The 23619-nt window shown below is 41.1% G+C and overlaps 1 protein-coding gene across 1 annotated transcript in view; it reads left to right on the forward strand.

Annotated features, from left to right (window-relative positions):
* The window catches only part of DRP2 (dystrophin related protein 2), a 633012-nt gene that overhangs the window by 534800 nt on the left and 74593 nt on the right, over nucleotides 1-23619 (forward strand). The window contains exons 17-21 of the mRNA XM_069213379.1: nucleotides 1246-1311; nucleotides 5695-5760; nucleotides 6929-7072; nucleotides 8845-9082; nucleotides 11663-11786. Coding sequence (XP_069069480.1) covers nucleotides 1246-1311; nucleotides 5695-5760; nucleotides 6929-7072; nucleotides 8845-9082; nucleotides 11663-11786 — 638 coding nt within the window. The remainder of the gene's footprint in view (nucleotides 1-1245; nucleotides 1312-5694; nucleotides 5761-6928; nucleotides 7073-8844; nucleotides 9083-11662; nucleotides 11787-23619) is intronic.

The raw sequence follows: 23619 nt of genomic DNA on the forward strand, positions 1-23619 counted from the left end.
CGTGGTTTCAGATCCCACTGGACCCTACTGCACCTATTATGCTATTGCCCGGAACTCACTTCTTATTAGACCCAGATCCTGGAAGACATTTATACCCGCCTACACACCACAGCTCCATCGCTTCCCCGCTTACGTTGTTCTGGGACTACCCAATGTGCTTACCTTCCCCCTCAAATCCCATAGGGGCGACCAGATTGGGCTAGCTTCGGGTGAAGCGTTGCAGAATATTCTGTCACATTGGGGCAAAAACACTGCCCCTACATATTTGGGATAGCTTTATTGGCTCTGGCATATCCTTGGAATGGAGAAGCTGACACTCTCCCTGACTGCACAAAACGATTCATAATGCAAACGTTTGCGACCTTTTATTACTCTCCTTTCCACCAAATTTCGAGAATGTATATGTCCCAAGTACCTCCATTTTCTTTGCCTAACTGACTTAGCAATAGGTTCTCATCCAAGAGACCACAGTCAGGACGACACTGCTAGCTACAAGGTACATCACACTACACTTCCACTACCCGTTTGTGAGTGCGGGGGTAAGGGAGGGAGTGGGGTAGCCCAGTTGTTATGCTGAGTTCTTATTTTTGTTTACGCATGTCTCACGCTAATGAGTACTGGGTGCTCGCCATTGCTTTTTCATTGCATTTGAAATACAAACAAAGAGAGTTGAACCATAAAACAATCTCTGGACCATACCTAAAAGGCATCTAAAAGGAAATATTTCCTAAAGATAATATATACTTCTCATTAAAATAAACTGATTTCAGATATGCATGCTGCACAAGCATAGAAAAATAGCATAGTGCAAAAGATAAGTGGAAATTAATCTCACCTGGAGTTACGAATTACAATATGTGAATAGAGGACTATGGATATGAAGTCTAATAACTTTCCCGAAATTCACTCTATTGGTACATTTATCCTGCCCTCTCCAGGCCATAAGGCTGTTGAGATGGGAACTATTGATTCATTTTTATTTTAAAATGCTGACAAACATTTTACTTGGAATGTTCTTCTTAAATGTGGAAAAAGAAAGAGAAATAAAGAGAGACATACTCTGCAGTAAAAGACAAAAAAGTGAACAGAGAAAACCTATACTTATGAAGTATGTGGGGCACGTACAGAAGGAGAGAGAGGAGGAGATAGAGTGAGCAGTCTGGTACATTTTCTGCATATGTTGGGAAGGGTAGTGTATTTCACATCCTAATGCTTTTAATTAACGTTCTGTGTGTTTTCTTACAGTCCTGCATCATCCCCAATGTTACCACATGCAGACACACACTCCCGGATTGAACACTTTGCAAGCAGGTAATTTACCTCTCTCTAATTTTATGGAATACACTCCTATTTACATACAAGAAAACAAAGTGGGAAATAGTATGAATACGTTTTAAAGTCTCATGTCTCAAATTCCCTTTTTACTTCTCTCAATTTATGGTAGCAACGCTCAAGGCAGACCAGACCAAGTGTATCTAAATCTGTGACTATCGTTATCATCGCCTCAGAAATGATGTTTAGCAGTTAAGCCAATATCACTACACAAGTAATTCATAGGAAATGGAAGGAGAAACTGATAGAGGTGTAAATGTTTTTGAGGACGGTTGTATAAAGTGAGAAGAGGAGCGCACCAAGGGGAGAATCTTGAGGATGCCCTTGGTTAATAATGCTGCTGAACATCTGAAGAAGTACAAAGACAGGAACCATGATTAGTCTGTTTGGTAGAAAAAGAGCCATGAGAGGGTAGCACCAGTGTTACTATCAATTTAATACGTTGATACTAACGTAGGTGCTTGACTGTGTTAAAGTCGGCCATAAGAAAAGGGCTTATCAAAAGTTGTTAAGAGGCTCAGGTGAGAGCATCAGGCAGAGTCAGCAAAATACACACTATAGGCATGGGAATTGAACTATTTATAGCTGGTGCATTAAACATTATAGGAACTGATGAGAAAATCATCTCATGGGACTGGAACCAGATTGATCACTGCGTCTGAAAGGTAATAATGGGGTTTCAGGAAAATGGTTTATGGTGCCTCTTTCTACAGCCTGAAAAATGGGGACTGGTGACCATAATAGAGGTGTCTGATGCTGGATGATAAAGACTGTGAGAAAATGGATTATTAGCTGGGGTGGATGGTAGCCCACCACAAGTAATAATATCTGTATTCCTGTTGGGTCCAGTAAAGGTTTCTGGAATTTAAATCAAGCTCAACCCCTGGTAGCTATGGCACAGAGAAGACAAGCTTAACTTATGAAAATGTATAAAGCATTTAGAAGTACCAAAACAGTTACAATGGCAAAACCACAACACAATAAAATATACCACTCCAACTGATAACAATAGAGACTATTTTATTGAACAAAGTGACACCAAAATGACCAAACTCCAATAAGTGGAACTGGCCATATGAAGCTGTAAACTGTTAGGTAAATAATAGCACAAAAAGTGTTAAGAACCAACCCGATCATCTGACTGCGCTTGACTGCGATAATCATAAGGATCAAAACTGACCGTGAAGGAGCGCAATTCAGATACTGAGACTAGGTTTGTCCTGGTCAGAAGTTTTACTTTCTGACTTTTCCTCTGAAATGGAGATGGATTCCCACGAGGTGAGAGAGCCATTGAATGAAGTCCAAGAAGGATTTTCTAGCGTTTACTCCTCATATCCTCCTGGGATTTGCAGTTCTGACATGGATGGACAATATGTAAAACACGTTTGGCAGCATAAGACAAGAAGTATGGCAGCACAAGCCTGTCTAATCTTCCACTGAGCCAAACTGAACCTTTTGTCCTAATCAGCCATACATATCGGATGGTGGAGAACACTGCAGCAGACCAGTAAAGCAGCATGTTTCCTTCATCACAGAGCGTTTGTCTGAGGCCGGTGGCAGACCACAGGACTTGCCAGAGGTAGGGGTCATACAAAGTTAGATCTTTCTTCCACCAGGATCAAAGCCCTCTATCCAAGGTTTTGCTTGAGAATAGGGGAGGGGGGCATGGTCATATATACCCTATCTTCTCAGTGACCTCTATAGTGTCTTTGCTTTTCCTCTTTTTCCTCTGATTTTCAAGATTTCTGTGGAGATCTCAATGATCAGGAAGAAGAGTCCTTTGGTAGCCATAATTGTTCCATTTTGGCCCGCTCATCTTGATTACCACTTCTTTATCAGATGGTGAAGAGTCAAGAATAACAGACTCTTAAATTTCCCCTTCTGTGTCAGGAGGTATTGTCAAATCTGCACTTAACAGCATGGAGCTTGAATGGGTAGGTCTCCAGAGAAAGGGTGTACTTAGCAATTTAGCTGTGGCTGTTTAGGATTCCAAAAGGTGATCTACTTTGAAATCATATTATCATAACTAGTCAGCATTTAAAAAAATGTGTTTGAAGAATAAGGTTGATCCAGTTTCATGCGATGAGCTTTTTATTCTTTCTTTATCGTTTTTTTTACCTGCTTGGTAGTGCCTACCCACAAGCTACAGTGGGCAGCTATAAAAAACCTTCAAAGAGCCTTGAAAGTCAGGTTGCTTCTTTGGATACTATGTGGCTTGACAGCAGCAAAGTTTTTCTCTTTCAGCATGTTCCGGTTAGCTATTCAGGTGCACTGCAAGATTTGATTTGGGTTCTTTCAGTTCTCCAGAACCATCCATTCAAACTCTTGGAATTGCTACTGGTTCAGGTTTAGACTTGGAAACCATTTTTGTCAGTCAGCCATTACCTCAGCCTGGTTTGGACGGTTTTTCTTGATATATTAGTGTTAAATATAAACCCTTATTTTTGACCTAAAGTCCAGTATCATTTTCAATTAGATCAGGAGATCATCTTACCAGAGTTGTTTCCACCTCTTGATTCCCCAAAACAAGAAGGTTTGCTTAGTTTTGAAGTCATAATACCAGTATTTATCTTGCAGGAGCTTCTGATTTTAGGAAAGTGGGTTTCTTATTTGTAACTTATGGCACAGTCAGACGAGGGTCAACACAATTGAATCCTCTGAATCGATTGATTTGGGCCACTGTTTCTTATGAGAAGAACAATTTATCTTCTCCTGGTGGGGTACACGGGAAGTCAGTCACAGACATGAAGTGATCCTTGGTGGAAATTAAGGGTGCTTTTATTTTTGAAAAAAAGAAAAATGGATATGCCACAACAGGTGTTTCACCCTTTTCAAAGGCACGCAGGCTAAGTGTTTTTTCAAGACATGTATTGCAATACACTACAAGCCTTGAAAAAGTCATATTACTAGCCTTGAAAAAGTATTCGGCCTGCACGTGAAATACTAGCTGCAGGCCTAGGACGTTTCAAGGCTAGTATTGCAATACAATATAATCTTCGAAAAGTTTTAGGCTGGAGCACCATTGAACAGGGAGAAACATGTATTGGCTGACTAATCGTCAGTATCGTGCAGTAGTTTGCAGTATTTGGCACGGCTGATGGTAAAATATTTACATGAAACCACTGATGCTCAACCATAACTTAAAAAACTATGCCACTGTAGGGACTTTACACATTTACTCTTTTTAGATTAATGTTTGTAAAATCGTGGATTAAGCCATACTACTCTAAACGCTTGTTGCAAATGCACCTTCCTTATTTAAAAAACACATGCTGACATGTTCGTTCAAGGGTTTGTACCTAGATTAGCTGCATCATCACACTATATACTACAAGTACCTTATTTCTTATTTGCGTATTAAGATAGTGTTTCTTTTGCCCACGTAGCCATTAGCATCTTGACTGCTTATATTGAATAATGTAAAATTGCTACTTGGGCAGTGCCTTCAACATCTGTTAACTATTATCGTATCAGATGTAAAAGCTCAAATTATGATGAGTGCATCAAAGGTTCTTTCTGCAGTTTCTAGAGAAAGATCTAGTTGAAAAACACTAAATAAGACGAGGAGGGAATGTTTCAGTTACTTACTGCTACATCCACTCCTCTGTCCTCGTTTCAGACATTATGACCAGCAACTAACTCTCCCCTCGTTTGTTTTGGCAACTCTGTTAGATTGATGTAGGAGACTTATTGCAGGATGTTTCTCTAGGTGGGAGGGCCTTTAAACACCAGGGGTTGATAGTACAGCTTTCTTTCATGTGCCTATTGGCCAGTACGTAATTGAAACATACAAGAGCTTCTTCTTATTTATTTTGCAAAGATGTACATTTTTTAGGCCTTTTTCGCACATAATTGAGGAGATTTTATGCATTAAATTTGATCTTGATCCACTTGCTTTTGAGTTCAAAGGTTTTTATGATCTCTTTATGGGTTTTACTCCTTAATTCGTTGTGACACAAGCCTGCTTCAAGCCTATTGTGTGGTTCTGCCCTTGATAGATTGTTTTATGAGCAGACAGTTGACTTTTACAGAAGTCATCCTGTAGTTCTATTACTGGCATTTATGAGATTGTTTCTTGCCACCAGGAACGTCCTTCTTAACTCCTGTTTTTCCAGCTTGACCAAGTATGGTAGCTACACACCCAGAACTCTTATGTTTGCTCTATTCTGTTCAGGGATTAAACAGCTTGATACTGAACACAGGGTTGTGTAGATGAGCAAAATTAAATATTTATTTATATCCATAAGACATTGGGTGCTTCTTCGGTGCTTTAAACTAATGGTGTAACAGAAATCGTCCACTATATAGATCATGGAACTGTAACTCACATCACTTGGTGGTTCTGTTTCCTTTGTTCCACAGGCTTGCTGAAATGGAAAACCAAAATTGTTTCTTCTATGGTGATGGCTTGTCTCCAGATGATAGCATGTGAGTATTCACTTCTGTACTGGTGCGCAGAACACAGGTGGTGAACTGATTTCCCTTTAACAACGGTACATGTTTAAAGTTCTCACATATTTTCATGCAGCCCTTTGTTTAAATGAGTTTTCAACTCTTTATGGTGCCTCCATTAATGCTGTGTGTGGGCCTTACATGTCAGTGACTAGGGAATTGTTTAAGCCTGGCTTGAAAGCATGGCTGTCTACAAGACATATTGTTACCGGTCATTTAAAAAATACATAGATTGCAGACTTTGGCTCCACACACATGGATATTACCCACTCGCCTCCTCTGATTGGCTATTTGATGTATCATTTTATCTTCCAGAAAGTGCTTCCACTAGAATATACAAGGGACTATTTTACATCTGAAAACTATGCTAAAAAATCACACTACTTGTTACATTGTATTCTTCCATATGCATTCTCAACAGAGAGCCATATTTTGTTGCTACTTTTTCTTGCTACACAGTGCATAATGAATGAGAGAATGAGAGTGTTGTGTGGAGCAATAATCACCACTGAAGCACAGTTTAGTTTGCCCATGCCAAAGTGGTAGGCTTTCATGTGTTAACTGCATTTGTGCATGCAACCCATCTAAATATACTTGTGAATGCTTGTGTTTCTAATCATTGGCATATTAAAGCCAGACCTAGTGACATTGACAGTAGTTGTTTATGTTACCATACAGTGCAGTATGTGAAGAGCTTCATACATCCATACAAATCTGATTATCGTGTTTGAGAAACCTCTACTGATATAGCTTATCGAATTACTGTACCTGAATTGTTCATTATGTCTAACACATATCTGCAGTGCTGTATAGGAGCAACTTCTTGCATTCTCATATATTGTTCTGCATTCATGTATGGCTGAGGAGCTTCTTACATCCTCAGGTATCAGAGGTAGCATGTGTGATGTGCATTCCTCAACCTAGATGTTCCAATGTAATAATGACTCCCCTGTGGGTTTGTGGAGGGTTGCCCTGTGTTCTTCTACATCGCACTACTCTATTGGCACTTGTAAGTTGGCCCTCTGTGTGTGACCATGCCTCACACCCTTACCATCTTCATATAATATTGCTTACAAAATACTCCACTTAAATGAAGAGTGTGTGTATCATAGTAATCATAGTTCTTGTGTTTCTTTGTGTGAAGGGATGATGATCAGTACCTTCTTCGCCACTCCAGCCCTATCACAGACAGAGAACCTTCCAGTGAACAGCAAGTTCAAATACAGCTTAACAAAGAGCACAAGGGGGACCTGGAAACAATTTTGGCACATTTAGAGCACGAGAACAGGTACAGTGAAAGTAACAAGATAACAATGACTCTCCCACTGAATTCATTTTAAAGACACATTCACTAACTCAAAGAGTGATGCTTTGTTAACTTACAGTTTATTTCAGGCACTATGGGGGTTATTCTAACTTTGGAGGAGTGTTAATCCGTCCCAAAAGTGACGGTAAAGTGACGGATATACCACCAGCCGTATTACGAGTTCCATAGGATATAATGGACTCGTAATACGGCTCGTGGTAAATCCGTCACTTTTCCGTCACTTTTGGGACGGATTAACACCTCCTCCAAAGTTAAAATAACCCCCTATATGTATAAATGAAAGGGTTTAATATTACAGCATAACACATATACTTACCTTGTTTTCAGCTGATTTACATACAGACATGATCTACAAATAATCTAAGGGTTTAGACCAGTCTTGTTCTGTGTATGTTCAGATGATGGGACCACTCTCTATGGGGTTGCATTCACTAAAGGAACACGTCTGCTAAAATGCATTCTAGAAATTGCATCTCATATCTGCAGGTCCATGTGATTCAAACCACAGAGGCAAATACCATGGAAGCTGATTCACCAAAAAGCCAGATGTGAGGTCAAACACATCACAGGGTTGACTCCCTTGCTCCACCCTTCTGTCCTTGAAAAGGAAAGAGCAAAGAGTAGAAACTATGGGCCTCATTACGAGACCGGCTGTCTTGAGACCGCCAGCCTCATGGTGGCGGTTGGACCGCAGCACTCCTGGTGGTCGGACCACCAGAAGACTGCTGCCACCACCAGGAACAAGGTTCCAGATGGGGTGGCAGCAGTCCTAATCGTGCTCAGCCACGATGGTGCTCAGTTCAACACCGCTGTGATGGTCACGAGTCAATTTGTAAAAGCTGGCGAAAACCCAGTGTTGGGGGCCAAGGCGAGCCCCTGCACTACCCATGACTGTGTTGTGGGCAGTAGAGGGCCTCTCCTGTGCAACACCCTCAGAATGCAGACTGTCTGCTACAGAAGACAGTGTGCATTCCAAGGGTGCTGGGAGCACCCTCTGTGCAACGACATTGGCCTTGGCTCCATGAAGAGCTGAGGCCATTGCTGCTGCATTGTTTCCACTTGGCTGACTAGTGGAAACCTCTGATTTCAGAGGTTTCCGCCGGTCAGCCCAGTGAAAACGTTGTAATCGGCCTGCGAGAGAGACCACCAGAAGCATCGGTCTCCTCTCCACGGGGCTGGCAGCCCGACGGTCAGCTGGCTAACCTCGTAATGAGGCCCTAAATAAAGTAAACGTGGCTCTTGGGTTTAGGGAACTTCCTGGTCTTGTTGCTGCTTTTATGGCCCCTGAGATGAGCAGTATTGGGAGCAGTGCAAGTGGTACCACATGCTAGCCATATTTAGCACTTTTTACCCTAGGTACTTCTAATTGAAGTCTATGGCAAATACTCAATATGCTTTATGACTTACACAAAAATGCTTGCTTGCCATTCCCAGATTTCTCAACTACCCATTCTGGAATGCTAGAGTTATTGTCTCTAGAGCATGGAACTTAACTCTACATAAATCAAATACAAAACTGTTAATTCAGGAAGGTTTATAGGAGTTGCTTTCCTTCTGGACATGCCTAGATGTTATATTTCAAATTATTTTCTGATTGTGTAGTAGAAGCTGTAATCATTTTGTAAAGAATTGATTCCATGTCCTTTGACTCGTGCAAATAGTTCATATAAATATGTTATATATAGTAAACAAATTGGTAATAAATAATTGGAATGGTTGCTTTATTGTGTTAGAATCTTGCAGGGGGAGCTGAGACGTTTAAAATGGCAGCATGATGAAGCAGTAGAGTCTCCAACATTAGCCGAGCGATCTCATGAATCAGGGAGTGAGGTTCAAAACGATGAACTCCTTGCTGAGGCAAGAATTCTCCGGCAGCACAAGACCCGTCTAGAGACTCGAATGCAGATCCTTGAAGACCACAACAAGCAGCTGGAGTCACAGTTGCAGAGGCTGAGGGAGCTACTACTTCCAGTAAGTTAGTGAAAAACTCAAACATCAGCATACCTATTTCTAAATGCACAACTGTGCAGTGCACTGGAAACATAGTGCTCATGTTACGTTATGTTATGTTATTTTATGTTAAGTCATGTCATGTGAGGGGGGAACTGAACCTCTGCTGTGAAGTTGAACAACGTTAAGAACATTGCCCTTTGCAAAGTTAGACATAGTTTTTCGACTTCACCGAGACGAAACTTAGCCCACACATTGCTGACATCCCTGGTCTGAAACCCTGTCACTCACTTACTGGTGACTTGCGCAATGTAACCCTCCCAATTTCTACACGGAGGTGAGGCAGAAATATAGAATGCGGATTAGGGTGTGTAGTGTGAAATCCAAACAGGGAAAATCTCCAGTGCGGGCTGTGGGCATGCAGCATTATGACAACGGAATATCTCTTGTGTTGGCAGGAGTGAGGAGGTGATTGGAGGAGGGGCAGCTCGAGTGGTGGTGGGAAAGCAGGGGTGTTACCGCTATTAGAGGGAGATGGGGGAGAAGCTGGCACTGCTTGATTGGTGCCAGCGCATGGCAGGGACGCATTGCAATAGTATACAGCATATTGACTCAGTAGACGTTTGTAAGGGCAAGCTGGACCATTCTTCTGGTGCAGCTTTCTTCAATGGGAATGGTTTCATTGTGGCACAAATGGATGGTAACGTTTTTTTTATTTTACACTTCACATGCTTCTCATTTTGCAAAGCTCACAAAGGGTCTTAAAAATGTTCACAAAGTTGTCATTTGAATTTTCAGCTTTGCACCCTTGGTTATAATATTTTATTTTTCCTTACATTATGTTAAGCTATACCAAGTTTTAGAGACACCATACCACGTGCATCCTTAAGTCTTGGTTGGGAGGTGTGGGTCAATGACCAAAGAACTGTCATCACTCTGCGCCCCTTCAAGAGCCTAACAGTTTCAATGAAAGTACAACCGGATGAGATGTATGTTTAGGGGCTTTCTAAATGAGGTATGTTCATGTATATTTCACTTTTCAGAAGAGAGATAATCCCAAACTTCCCTTCCTTCCAGGGGAGTCCCACTCCTCCAAACCCAAAGCTTCTTACACCTTCCCGATTTTTTCTATTATTCGAGGACAGGAGGTGAGAGCTACAGTCTGTGAGCAGCCCTGCGAGGTATCGCAGATCTTGTATTATAATAACGCATTTTAAAAGTCAACGTACAGCACTGCCACAAGCAGAAAGACTGCCACGCAAATCAGCTTATTCAAAAAGCTAAGTATATTTCCTCTTCTCATGCTTTGTAGTATCAGCTCCTTTTCGTGAGACTAACAGTCACTTATGTGTGGTAGGTGACGCGACATCCAATGGATGTTCTGGCATGTTATGATGGGACCAGCTGGTTCACCCTGATTGGACTGTGTTTGATTGTTCTGTACAGTGTAGGCTGACCTGGCTGGCTCCCCCTGGCACTGATTAGTCAGTACCAGTATGCAAGTGTGTCCTGCTGTACGACCTGCTCACCACAACAAGATTTATTGATGCACAGCCAGTGAAGTCTGTGTTGCTATAAAGGAAATTCAGTGGCCTCCTGCGAATGGCCCTGGAGCGTGAACCAAAAAAGCATCAGAAACACAGCAAAGGTGTTCTGTACAGGAGATGCTGCTATCACGTAACAGCAACTATTCAGGGTTCTTCGAAGATGAGCAGAGTCGTAATAGTAACAGAGGGGCTCCATGACCGAGTCCACCTGTGCCCATGTGATACAGTGGCAAGCACAGATCCGGGCTGGAGAAGTGTTTCAGTCTGGCACTAAGAATAGCTACAGGAGTCAGGGCACTGTGATGGAGTGGCAGGAGTGTCTTTTATTTGCCGTTATAGATTTTGAGGCCATCACTCAGTAAAACGTTGCACAGTTCAAGATGAATAAGAGAATCCAAGTGTTGTGTCGAGCAATAACTATCATTAAAGCACACTTTAGATTAATCCACGATCAGTAAACTATTAGTCATGCAAGTGTTCTCATCACTCATGCCCTCAGTAGAACATTGTTCTCTACATGGGTCTCTCACTGCAAACCAGGAGGCAAACTGCACTGTAGATCATTCTTTTCCATGATGTAGATAAATCTCAACAGTCCACTGTATAAGACATATTTATTCATATCGCTCATTTATGGAAACTTATAAGCTTAATTGATGCTACTTTACAATATTTACTATTTAATTCTTTAGAATCATGGAAAGGGGCCCGTAGCATGATAACAAAAGTGCACAAACCAAAAAATATATTTTTAGAACTATGCTACAATAATTAAAGCCTATTTAATGGATAATGTATCTCAAGTCTTGTTGATTGATTATTTCTAAAATGTATATTATAACATGGATAGAACATGCAATAAAATTCCATTCAAAGTGTCACCCATAATGTTCACACATAAAGCATGGAATGCCATACATAAGCAGGCTGTGAACGCGAAAATGTCACACACTCCAAACTCTCCTTATAATGTTCTAATGGTGTACATCTGAATCATGAGTGATGGAGCAAAAGGGAGAGAGGAATGAATAGAGTATGCTTTTGTCTTCATCAGAGCCAGACAGACTCAGAAGGAAACCACTCTGGAGGGTCATCAACAGCTTCCTCTCCACATCAATCAGAAGGAAGTCATCCTTCCGGGAAGCGAGAGGGCAGCACAGCTGAAACGCAGGCTACAGGTAACATTGATAGATGGGCTAAAGTAAACTACTGATTGTGTGTCGATGAAACTTCCATTGCATTGCTACTTCACAGTACATCCTATCTGCCATTGAGTCACTACATTCACTGCATCGAGATCTCTTTTGTATATAGGGTCATTTTTCAAAAGCAAATTTTGCCTGCCCCTTGTAAGGCATGATGAATAGGGACTGTGGAAATAAACAGTGGTTTCCGTGTGCAGGAAGATACACTCCCGAACCATTAGGAACATTGATTATATTTTTTCAGAAGCAAACACCTGTTTAAAAAACATGGGATGTAAAGAAGGGCGGCATGCATAGCGACCAGCCCAGCATCAATTTCTGATGAATATGTTTCCTTCTATTCAGCAGCAGCACCTTTGTTAGAAATAGTTCACTTATTAACTCAACATAAAGTAGCACAGAGGGTTAATATGCCTGCTGCAAAAAACAGAACTATGGGGCATATTTAAGAAAGTGGTGCTGCACCACTTTTCTTGCAGCCATTAGCACCCCCTAACGCCACCATGTGTGCTTCATATTTAAAATACGGCGCACCATGGCGGTAGTTAGGGGACTAGCGTCAGAATTTTTTATGCTAGTCCGGTGCTTTGCAGGATTAGCATAAAAAATGTTGACACTAATCTTGAAAAGCCCCCAGAGGCTGATTGTAACCAATGGAAGTCTCCTTTTAATGCCTGCTGTGAGCAGGCGTTAAAAGTGCCTAAAAAAAAATGACGCATAGAAATCTGACAGATTTCTTTGCATCATTTTTTTGGCTCCTCCTAACGGGGGGATGCCCCCTTTGCATACATTATGCCTGGCGCAGGCATAATATAGCGTAAAGGATTACAAAGTGGCGCAATGCATGCACTGCACCTCTTTGTAAATATGGCGCAGCTTTTTTGGCCTTCTAATGCCACATTAGTGTAAAAAAATGACAATAATGTGGCGTTAGAATGGCACTAGGGGCTCTTAAATATGCCCCTATGTCAATGTTTAATTTGTGTTTCTTGTTTCCGGTGCAGAGCACCAGCACTTGTTTTTGAGGGTCTACGCTTATTTTTCTGCGAGAAAGATACACATATAAGAAAGACGGAGGAAAAGAAAAGTGAAAAAGCGTCACAATGGGGAAAAAGCAGAAATCTGCAAGAGTGAGATGAAGAGGCCCACTATAACCAATGGAAGCTTCCTTTTAATGCCTGCTCTGAGCAGGCGTTAAAAGTGGCAGAATAAAATGATGCAAAGAAATCGGTCAGATTTCTTTGGCCCATTTTTTTGGTCCCCCTAAAAGGGGATGCCCCCTTTGCATATATTATGCCTGGCCACTTTGTAAATATGGCGCAGTATTTTTGGTCTCCTAACGCCACATTCGCTTAAAAGAAATGACACTAATGTGGCATTAGAATGACACTAGGGCTATTAAATATGCCTCTCTGGGCAATATTTGAAACAAGTGGCACTGCACACAGTGCAGCACCACTGTCCTTGCACCCCTTAGCGCTCCCCGAATGCCACCATGTGTGCACTGTATTTAAAATACGGCGCAACATGGCGGTTGTTAGGGGACTAGTGTCAGAATTTTTTATGCTAGTCCAGTGCTGTGCAGGATTAGCATAAAAAAATGTATGCCAATCCTGTAAAGCACCCAGAGGCCCATTGTAACCAACAGATGCCTCCTTTTAACGCCTGCTGTAAGCAGGCGTTAAAAGTTCCAGAAAAAAATGACGCAAAGAAATCTGTCAGATTTCTTTGCTCCATTGTTTTGCCCCCTCCCCCCCAACGGGGAAATGCCAATATGCATACATTATGCCTGGAACAGGCATAATGTAGCGCAATGGAATACAAAGTGGCACAATGCATGCATTGCGCCACTTTGTAAGTATGGCACAGCGCTTTTGGCCTTATAACACCACATTAGCATTAAAAAAAAGCTAATGTAGCGTTAGAATGGCGCTAAGGGATCTTAAATATACCCCTATATTTTATGTGGCTAGCTGAGTGGATTAGTAAAGCCAGTCTTTCCAAGTGCTTTAAAACACATGAATGTATGTAAAACAGGAGCGATTTAGAGATGGGGGCACATTTGCCGGTGGTAGTGAGTGAAACCGAGGAGGAGGTCATGGGGTGGGGGCCTGGAACTGTCCACAGGGTTCTAAATGAGCCAGAGTGTCTCCTGCCTGAAGTCAGACAGCTGAAGTACTGTTTTTGAATTTGGAAAAGATACACATTGCTATCACATTGCTCACAGGTATGGCACTGTCCCTTTTATCATGTTTTACTGCTCAATGAATTGCTTGCTGCAATCTTTAACCTGCTGGGTTTACCTGCAATATGAGTATTCTGAGTTAACAGAGAGCAATATAAAGTTAATTAGGTCTCACTACAGACAGCATTAGCTTTCTGGCAAAACCTCATGTCGCTATTAAACACAACACATGGCAGTACACTACATGTATACACAATACAGCTTCCACAGCATTTTGCCAATGCGTACATGTTTCTGCATCTTTAAGTAGTGGTGTGTGCACACACATACACTGATGTTAATTATGAAAACATTGGTGGTCCGATACACATACACTCATTGACATTAATTATCTTTGCACTGGGTGAGCCACCACCAGCACAACACCCACCATCACGCTACACAGACTCTCTACTCTCCAACACAATTTTAACCCCCTTTTCCTACAATATATTGAATTCAGCAACCTCAAGTCACTGCCAACATACTGCATAATACTAGACCACTAAAAGAAAACCACACATACATACAAACTTCACCTACACAAAATCTTGCATAACAACACTCACTCATACGTCTATCATCCATTACTCATTTCAGAGCCGTACCCCATGACTCTCATGCCCCACAACCACTCCTCACCTATAGACCTTCAATATTCAACATATGCAAAAGAAAGGAACTCCACAACACTCTTCATAACCTGGCATCCCCCTCTCTATCGCTAATCAAACCTACATATCACACATAACTCCACAGCCCAACCCCTCAGTTTCAAGCACACTTACCACCTCCCACACAGCCAGACCCAACAAAAATTCTTCTTAGACTTTGGAGGAAGATATTGATAAACAAACACAATACTGTCTTTGTCCTCCAACAGTTAAAACAGCCCTCCAGAACACACCACCTACAACTTCAAAGGATGCTGCTTACCCTCCTGCTGCACAATCTCACACCAACTCCAACAAAGATTCTATAGACTGCTTCCTGATGAATGCACGTTCTAGTTAAAAAAAACAAGTACCACCTACTCGACCTATTGATAGACAGAGAAACTGACTTACATTTCTTATCTAAATCACGGCTGAGGAAGATATGGGACCAGTATTGAATGAAGCTGTTCCACCGGGGTATAACAAACTAACACAAAACCGTATAGGCAAAAAAGGAGGTGGCTTAGTGTTGTATCCAAAAGAAGGGAAAAACAGAGAAGGAATATTCCTGAACACGAAGTTTATTTCCACATCAACACCAACGTCCTCACAGCTCCAGGTACAGCAACTGACTCAGGAGCCGATGAAGTCATCAGAACTCCACGCACCCAACATTCCATAAAGGTACACTGCCCACCCCCAACGACAAATTACAATTGCACATTTTAAAACACAACACATCTTCCCCCTTAACAAACAGAACAAATACAAACACATATGCTACACATTCCCTTCTATGCTACAATAAAATATACAAAAGATACATTGGAAATGAAAAATCCCAATAAACATTCCAAACCTTCCATACATAGACTAAGAAATGAAAAACAAGTTATACATAGGCAATAACGGCAAGTTGTATATAAGCAATAAAGGCAATATCCCACTGCCTCCCTAAATACCTAGTACGTCACAAACTGATTTAAATATTTGGGTCTAACAGCATTTCTTTTGGGCCTACCCATCACACCCTCCAGATTAGCACCTTCCTCCAACCTTTCAACTTCACCCTCACCCATCACCCCCACAGTATTTCCTATGCCAAAATTTCCACGACCGTCATGCATGTTATTTTCTCGTATGTCTTCTCCTGACCCTCTTCCTAGATCACTAAATTGCCCAGAAAACACACATCCTCTTTCATGTGGAGAACTACCACACCCCACATTCTCACCTGATCCTCTACCTAAAGCACTGCCATCATAACCACTATCTTTCAACTCAACATCAGCCCAAACACCTGAATGTTTTACCCCAGGGGCTACATCTGTCACTTTCGCCACATTCCTCTTATTCCACCATTTGCCACCCTCAACCATAACAGAATGTTTGGATACTCTGACCACCTTGGCAGTGGGAAAAAAACTTGACAATCCCTTTCCCTTCCCCTGAGTTTTTTTTACTCTAACTACATCACCTATAACAAATTGAACCTCCTTAACTCTTTTCAGATCGTCATATCTCAATTTGCTCTTGACCTGTTGCTTAATCACCTTGTCTTTCACCTGATTGATATCAGAAGCAACAACACCTCCTAAAGTTTCCTGTACAACCCACTCTGGAGACAGTTCATTGCAAGAATGTCTACCCTTCAAAAGTACAAAAGGAGCAACACCAGTAGAAGAATGTGGCGTGTTGTGATAACACCATATCCTTTCTGCCACCATCTCCTGTATACTCTTCCCTGACCTGATGGCCAATTGAATAGTTTCCTTGAGTAATCTATTTACTCTCTCAACAAGCCCATTACCCTGCGGACTATACAATGCAGTTGTAAGATGCTTAATATTAAGTCTTCTCAGAAATTCAACCATCTGGTGCGATACAAATTGCACCCCGTTATCTGTGACCAAAAACCTGGGAATACCTTCCCAATGAAAGATCTCTTTTAAAAATCCAATCACATTGGTGGTGTTAGGTTCTCTTAAAAACTTGTACGAAACCCATTTGGAATGATAATCTACTGCAACCAACACATATTTCTTCCCGTCATTATAACCCCCAACTGGACCAATGAAATCCAATCCCAATTTCTGCCAAGGTTTATCAGGAAACGGTACAGGACACAAAGGCACTTCTCTAGTATGCAAACCTTTATCCGCCCCCTTGCAAATGCTACAATTCTTAACTGCAAATTCCACCTCTGTGTCCATACCCGGCCACCAATAATATAAACGCAACCTCTTCCTTGTGCCAGTGATTCCAACATGCCCATCATGAGCCAGCTGTATCAACTTGTGCCTTAATTCATTAGGAGGTACCAAACGTTCCCCCCTCATGACAAGGTCGTCCTCCACGTTCAATTCCTCTCTAACCTTACAAAAAAGTTTTATTACTTCTAAAACACCATTCCCGGCCGGCCAACCCTCACAAATATATTTTTTAAGAAGCAATAGAGAATTGTCCTTGTTCATAGCTTTCGCCCAAACCTGCCTGGAAATGACTTCCCCAGAAACAAACACTCCGTCTATCATTCCCACCATGACATCCTCATCCTCCATTTGCTTCCCCTCAATTGGATTGTGAACCGGACACCTGGAAAGAAAATCTGCTCTACCATTGTTCTCCCCAGGAATATGTTTCATTTTCATATTAAACTCATAAAGTTTAGCCAACAACCTGGTCAATCTAGGACTAGTCTTATTGAAAATTTTGTCATTCCATAGATAAACCAATGGCTTGTGATCTGTTACCAAAGTAAATTCTCTCCCCCACACATACATTGAAAAATGGTTGACACCCCAAACACAAGCTAGTGCCTCCCTCTCGATTGTGCTATAATTCACTTCGGCCTCAGAAAGTCGTCTGGACGCAAAAGCAATGGTAAATTCCTTGCCACCTATCATTTGACTTAAAACAGCTCCTAAGCCAATCCCACTCGCATCCACAGTAATGACAGAAGGTACGTCTTCATTGAAAGGATGAAGAGCAGGAGCCTCAATTATGAGAGTCTTAAGAGTTAAGAAGGCTTGAGCCTGCTCATCCTGCCACAGAAATTTCTCACACTTCCTCAACAACTTCCTTAATGGCTCTGTCAGATACGCAAAATTGTGAACAAATCGCGAGTAGTACTCACAAAGACCCAAAAAGGATCTCAACTGGTCTTTATCATTAGGAGATGGAGCATTTCCAATAGCCCCTAATAAGTCATTCTTGGGTAGGATTCCCTGTGCACAAATTGTGTGACCTAAATATTAAACCGTCTCAACCATGAATTTACATTTCTCTTTTCTCACCGTAATCCCGTGCTCTTCCAGAATTTCTAGGACTTTATCAAGTTTGTGTATGTGTTCCTGAATAGACTCTGAGCCTATCAGAATATCGTCCTGATATGCCAACACTCCGTGTACTTCCCCAAACAATTGATACATTAGCTTCTGAAACACAGATGCTGCGGAAGCTAAACCGAAAGGCATCCGCAAAAATCTGTAAGCCCCAAATGGAGTGACAAATGTTGTAAGAGAACGAGACTCCCTACTCAACTCAACTTGATGATAGGCGGACTTGAGGTCAATCGTGGAGAACACTTTCATACCCCCCAATCGTGCCAATAACTCCTGTATTTTGGGCAGCGGGAAACAATCAACTAGAATATTTTTGTTCAAAGACCTCAAGTCCACACATAATCGCAAATCCCCCGTTTTCTTAACTGCAACCACAATCGGAGAAACCCATTGAGACAAATTAGTCGATTCAATGATTCCATCAGCACATAGCTCACGTAGGTGCTCCTTTAACTTCCCTCTGATGCTCAAGGGCACATTACGCACCTTGTGTACCACAGGTATCGCATCAGGTTTGAGAATTATTTTATGCTCATAACCTTTTACAGAGCCTAGCTTATCCCTGAAAATCACAGTATGCTTGTCTAGGACATCTTTAAGAGTATCAAGTTTTATGTCCACTTTCTCAATCAGGGTGATAGGTCGTTCAGTACCCGGTCTCAGAACCATCCCAAATTGTCCTTGATCTTTCCACCCCAGAATATTGTACCCTCTCTTGGCTACATATATTTTTGTACTAATAGCCTTCTGCTGATAACAAATCCTTTCTAAGAAATACCCCATCATATCAATTTCTTGACCATCAAAAGCTACTGTTTTTATGTCAGGAGCTGACAAGGGAAGGTTACTCCAATGTGAATGATAATTTGTATCAGATACAATTGATATAGGTGAGCCTGAATCCACAGTGTCACTTAGCTTGACTTCCCCAATTTTAACCTCACATACTGGATCCTTAGAAAATTTGCAATCAGAATTAATATCATCGACAATCAAAACACATCTTTTTGAAAAGTCCACCTCCCCTCCATCTGTCAGCTTGTCAATGGCTTGCTGATGCTCAACTAACATTACTTTTTGCGATTGCTTGCATACACGAGCAAAATGACCAGACTTCCTGCATTTTATGCACACTTTCCCCAGTGCAGGACAATTTGAGGAATTGGCAACATGTGACTTAGAACCACATCTGAAGCATAGAGAACTTTTAACATTATTTTTTTTTAAATCTGGAGTGCCCGACATAACTGTCTTAGACTTCTGTAAAACTATGTTCACATTTTCTGCCTGACTTACTTTCATTTTGCTTAACTCTCTGGAAGATGTTACTGAATGCTCGATGCCTCTAGCAATTTCTAGTGTTTCACACAAAGATGGATTTCTACAACATAAAATGTTTTCTTGGATTCTAGAATCATAACAATTCACCACTAACTGATCTCTTAGGTACTGATCGAGGGGTCCTAAAAATTCACAAGTGGCTGCTAATACCCTAAGCTCAGCTACAAAATTATCAATCGATTCGTGTTGGAATTGTTTTCGAGTAAAAAATTTGTGTCTTTCAACTATTATACTAAGGTCATCCTTAAAATGATTTTCTAACCTCTTTACAGCTTCAGTAAAAACATCCCAACCATCACTGGATGAAGGTTGCACTTGGGGTTGATGATCAAAAATTCTCTGACCTTCTGTACCAAGGCAATTATACAAAATCGCCCTCTTTCGAACCGCAGAAAAATGTACCCCATCTATCGCCACTAAGTAACTTTCAAAAGACTTGAACCAGTGTTGACATTTTATCATGGAAATACCGGGTTCAGGCAAAAATGCCAGTGGCAAATTTGCTGTTTGCATACCGAGGAATAGACACTGTATGAACGTGTATATGACTAATAAGACACCACTAAAGATAAAAATTGAATAAGTGTGCGAATCAATGTACAAATCTGCAACCGCCTTCAATGTAGAGTAGTCGTGATACGTGCGTGAAATATTGCAAACAGATTCACAGGTCTGCAGATCCAGAAAAGCAGATGAATGTGCGAATCACTGTCCGCATAACATTTTAAGTCCACATGTCCATACAATTTGTACTTTCACTGTACATTCACAGTCAGAATAGAAGTGTGCGAATCACTGAAAAGATCCGCAATTGCGTAGAAATATCTTCCATTCAATAGCAACAGTGAAATAAATACCAGAATATGTACAAATCCGCAAGGTGCACTTAAAATGAAGAGTGCACGAATTACTGTGCACCTGTCCGCGTGATAGTGGATTCTTATTTTCTCGCAGTCAGAATAGAAGTGTGCGAATCACTGAAAAGATCCGCAATTGCGTAGAAATATCCTCCATCCAATAGCAACAGTGAAATAAATACCAGAATATGTACGAATCCACAAGGTGCACTTAAAAAGAAGAGTGCGCGAATTACTGTGCACCTGTCCGCATGATAGTGGATTCTTATTTTCTGGTGCAGAAAGTCCAGCACAGGTTTTCTTTGTTTATGTGAATAAACACAGTAGAGGCACACAGAATTCCTCTGACGATTTGCGGATTTATATATCACTGTTTGTAAACCAAAACATACACTACAGTAACCAGAATTTGCTCCACGTTGTTTAAAAATATGTAGATTAACCCAATGTCGCATTAACTACAGCAACAAAGAAGAGTTAAACCGGTTCCTCTGAGTAAAATGTTTGTTGAACAGGCGTAACTAAGCAACAGGAACTGAAACCAGAGTACTTCGCCGGGCGCAAGCAGGCAAAGGCCCTTAACAAAATTCCTGAACGAGATTGTAATCTGCTTTAAAATTGATTTAAAAACACCAGCATACTCTGTCAGCTGAAAGATTTCTGCTTAATATAACCATGAAGTAAACGAGTGTGAGGACAAGAAATAAATATCATAACAGTTACGTGGGTCCGGATGGTGTTGATAGAAGCTCGTCGCCAATTTATGTTGTATCCAAAAGAAGGGAAAAACAGAGAAGGAATATTCTTGAACACGAAGTTTATTTCCACATCAACACCAACGTCCTCACAGCTCCAGGTACAGCAACTGACTCAGGAGCCGATGAAGTCATCAGAACTCCACGCACCCAACATTCCATAAAGGTACACTGCCCACCCCCAACGACAAATTACAATTGCACATTTTAAAACACAACACTTAGCTGTTATATTTACAGAAACAACCTCACCTAAGCTGAGGATGTTTCTTTACAAGATTGTGAGTCAATTCTTGTCAGATTCAACCCTCCAATTTCATGTTACTTTCTCTTCCCCTAAAAAACACCACCTAGCAATGCAACATTCCCAGACACATTGCTGGATACAATCTCTAACGGTTTTACAATATACTCAAACATATGCATCCTTGGTGACTTCAACATATGGTTTAACAAAACAATATGCCACACCCCTGAACCATCCTCACTGACCTAGGCACACACAACCTTGAACAGCTTGTTCCCAACCCAACACACATCACTGGACGCACACTAGATGCCATCTTCATCAACCCAGACCTAGTCACGCTTACAACAATTATTCCAGTCACATGGTCAGGCCACTACCTTGTTGCCTTCCAATACAAGATTCCAAAGCTCACCCCTACTAAAATCATCTTACCTTCAACGACATACCAACCTTGGAACAAGCTAAATTTGGAAGAACTAGAAAACCTGCTTATCTCAAACACTGATCTGGCCACAATCAATCCTGTACAAAAACTCTGGAAAGCTTCTGATTTCCTAACTCTACTGAAAACATCTGCAACTACAGGCCCATAGCAAACAGACTAGTAGTCCTGGGCAAACTTATAGAAAGAGCAGCTTTCACCCAAATGGCATAATTCATTGAAGAGAATCTAATCCTTTCTGACTTCTCAACAGGATACGGTCCAGGAACAGGCACTGAATCGGCCCTTATCTTAAGGATGACCTTAAAAGCATGGTAGACATGAACAGGTATGCTGCCCGTGTACTGTTGGACCTTTCAGCTACCTTTGACAGACACAACACACTAATCCAAAGAAATGAGGAGGCTGGAAGAGAGGGCACAGCTCTTGACTGAATTACATTGTACCTACACAATAGGACAAATATTATACATATTCCTCTTTTCTCATCTAAACCATACAGCATCAAAGCATGAGCCCCTGTTGTATTACATGTAGAATGCTCTCTGTAGTTGTTCTTAGAAATAATGTATGTGATAGAATAGAAGGGAAGAGAAAGATAATGTTGATGGGAAATGGAATGTGGGTTTTTAATTCAGACATTGGAAGTGTACAGAGTTGTTGGCGTTATGAAGGAAGACTTGTAATAAAAGCTTCATTACAAACTACAATGTGTTGGTGACATCGCAACAGCCCCTCAAGGCTCAATCATCTCACCCATGCTTTTCAACATCTATATGAAATAGTTACCAGATCTGATCTACAGTTTTCACTTTCATAACTACACAGATGACACACAGATACTTGTGAAATTGGAAAACACAAAAAACATTATAACCTTTAAAATGTTCAATTACCTCTTGGCCATTGACCAATGGATGACATGGAGCCACCTCAAATTAAATGCCTCCAAAACAGACATTCTCCACTCTTGTGACTGGAACACCTATGACCATCTCTGTGTCTGGCCTGATGATCTAGAATACCCACCAAAAATATCTAAGGAGGTAAGTAACTTTGGGATTACCATGGACACAAAGCTTTCAATGAATGCGCAATTAGGCTAGGTAGAAAATCAAGCTTTCTCACAATGAAAACACTGAAACACATCTTCCTGCACCTAGAATTAATTCACAAAGTTCACACTACCATCTTGCTTTTCCTATCTAAACTGAATTACTCTAATGGTCTGTATCATGCCTCAACTGTCAACTATTAGAAGATTAGAGATAATTAAGAACGCTGCAACTAGACTTCACCTATAAGTAAACCCACAAGCACACACCCCTCCTGCCTTGAGGGACCTACACTGGCTACCAGTTGCCAGAAGATCCCACTTCAAGATGTTTTCTATGACACATAAAGCAAGACATGGCAAAGGACCACTCTTTATCAGGAAGGAAATAAACAAATACATACAGCAAAGGAACCTATGCTCAAGAAAAGCTTTCGCCTCAACATTCCAACATATAAGAAAAAATTATGGGTGGGACATCTTTCTCTGTTCAAGCAGCTAAACTATGGAATTCCCTTGCCACACACGTAAGATGCACTGACAACTATCTTAGCTTCCAAAGATTACTCAAGAACTGTCTCTTCCCCACAGGACAACTATTCTCACAACAGTCTTCCACTACGGTACACTCAGACATTACCAACTATGCTTCTCACGATATAGAGATGAAGTTGTTGTTATACATGTACTGTTGCACATTGAACCATGCTCCCTGTTAAAAGCAGATACATTCAATGACAAAGAAATGTATATTACACTACAATAGACATGCATTTCAGACAACGTCATAATTGCTGATTCTGTGTACATATAGGTACATATATAGAGGAATTTATATCTGCTACTAAAACTCTTGCGAAATGTCATTAAAACATTTACATAC

This window comes from Pleurodeles waltl, chromosome 2_1 (assembly GCF_031143425.1).
Source record: "Pleurodeles waltl isolate 20211129_DDA chromosome 2_1, aPleWal1.hap1.20221129, whole genome shotgun sequence".
NCBI lineage: Eukaryota > Metazoa > Chordata > Amphibia > Caudata > Salamandridae > Pleurodeles > Pleurodeles waltl.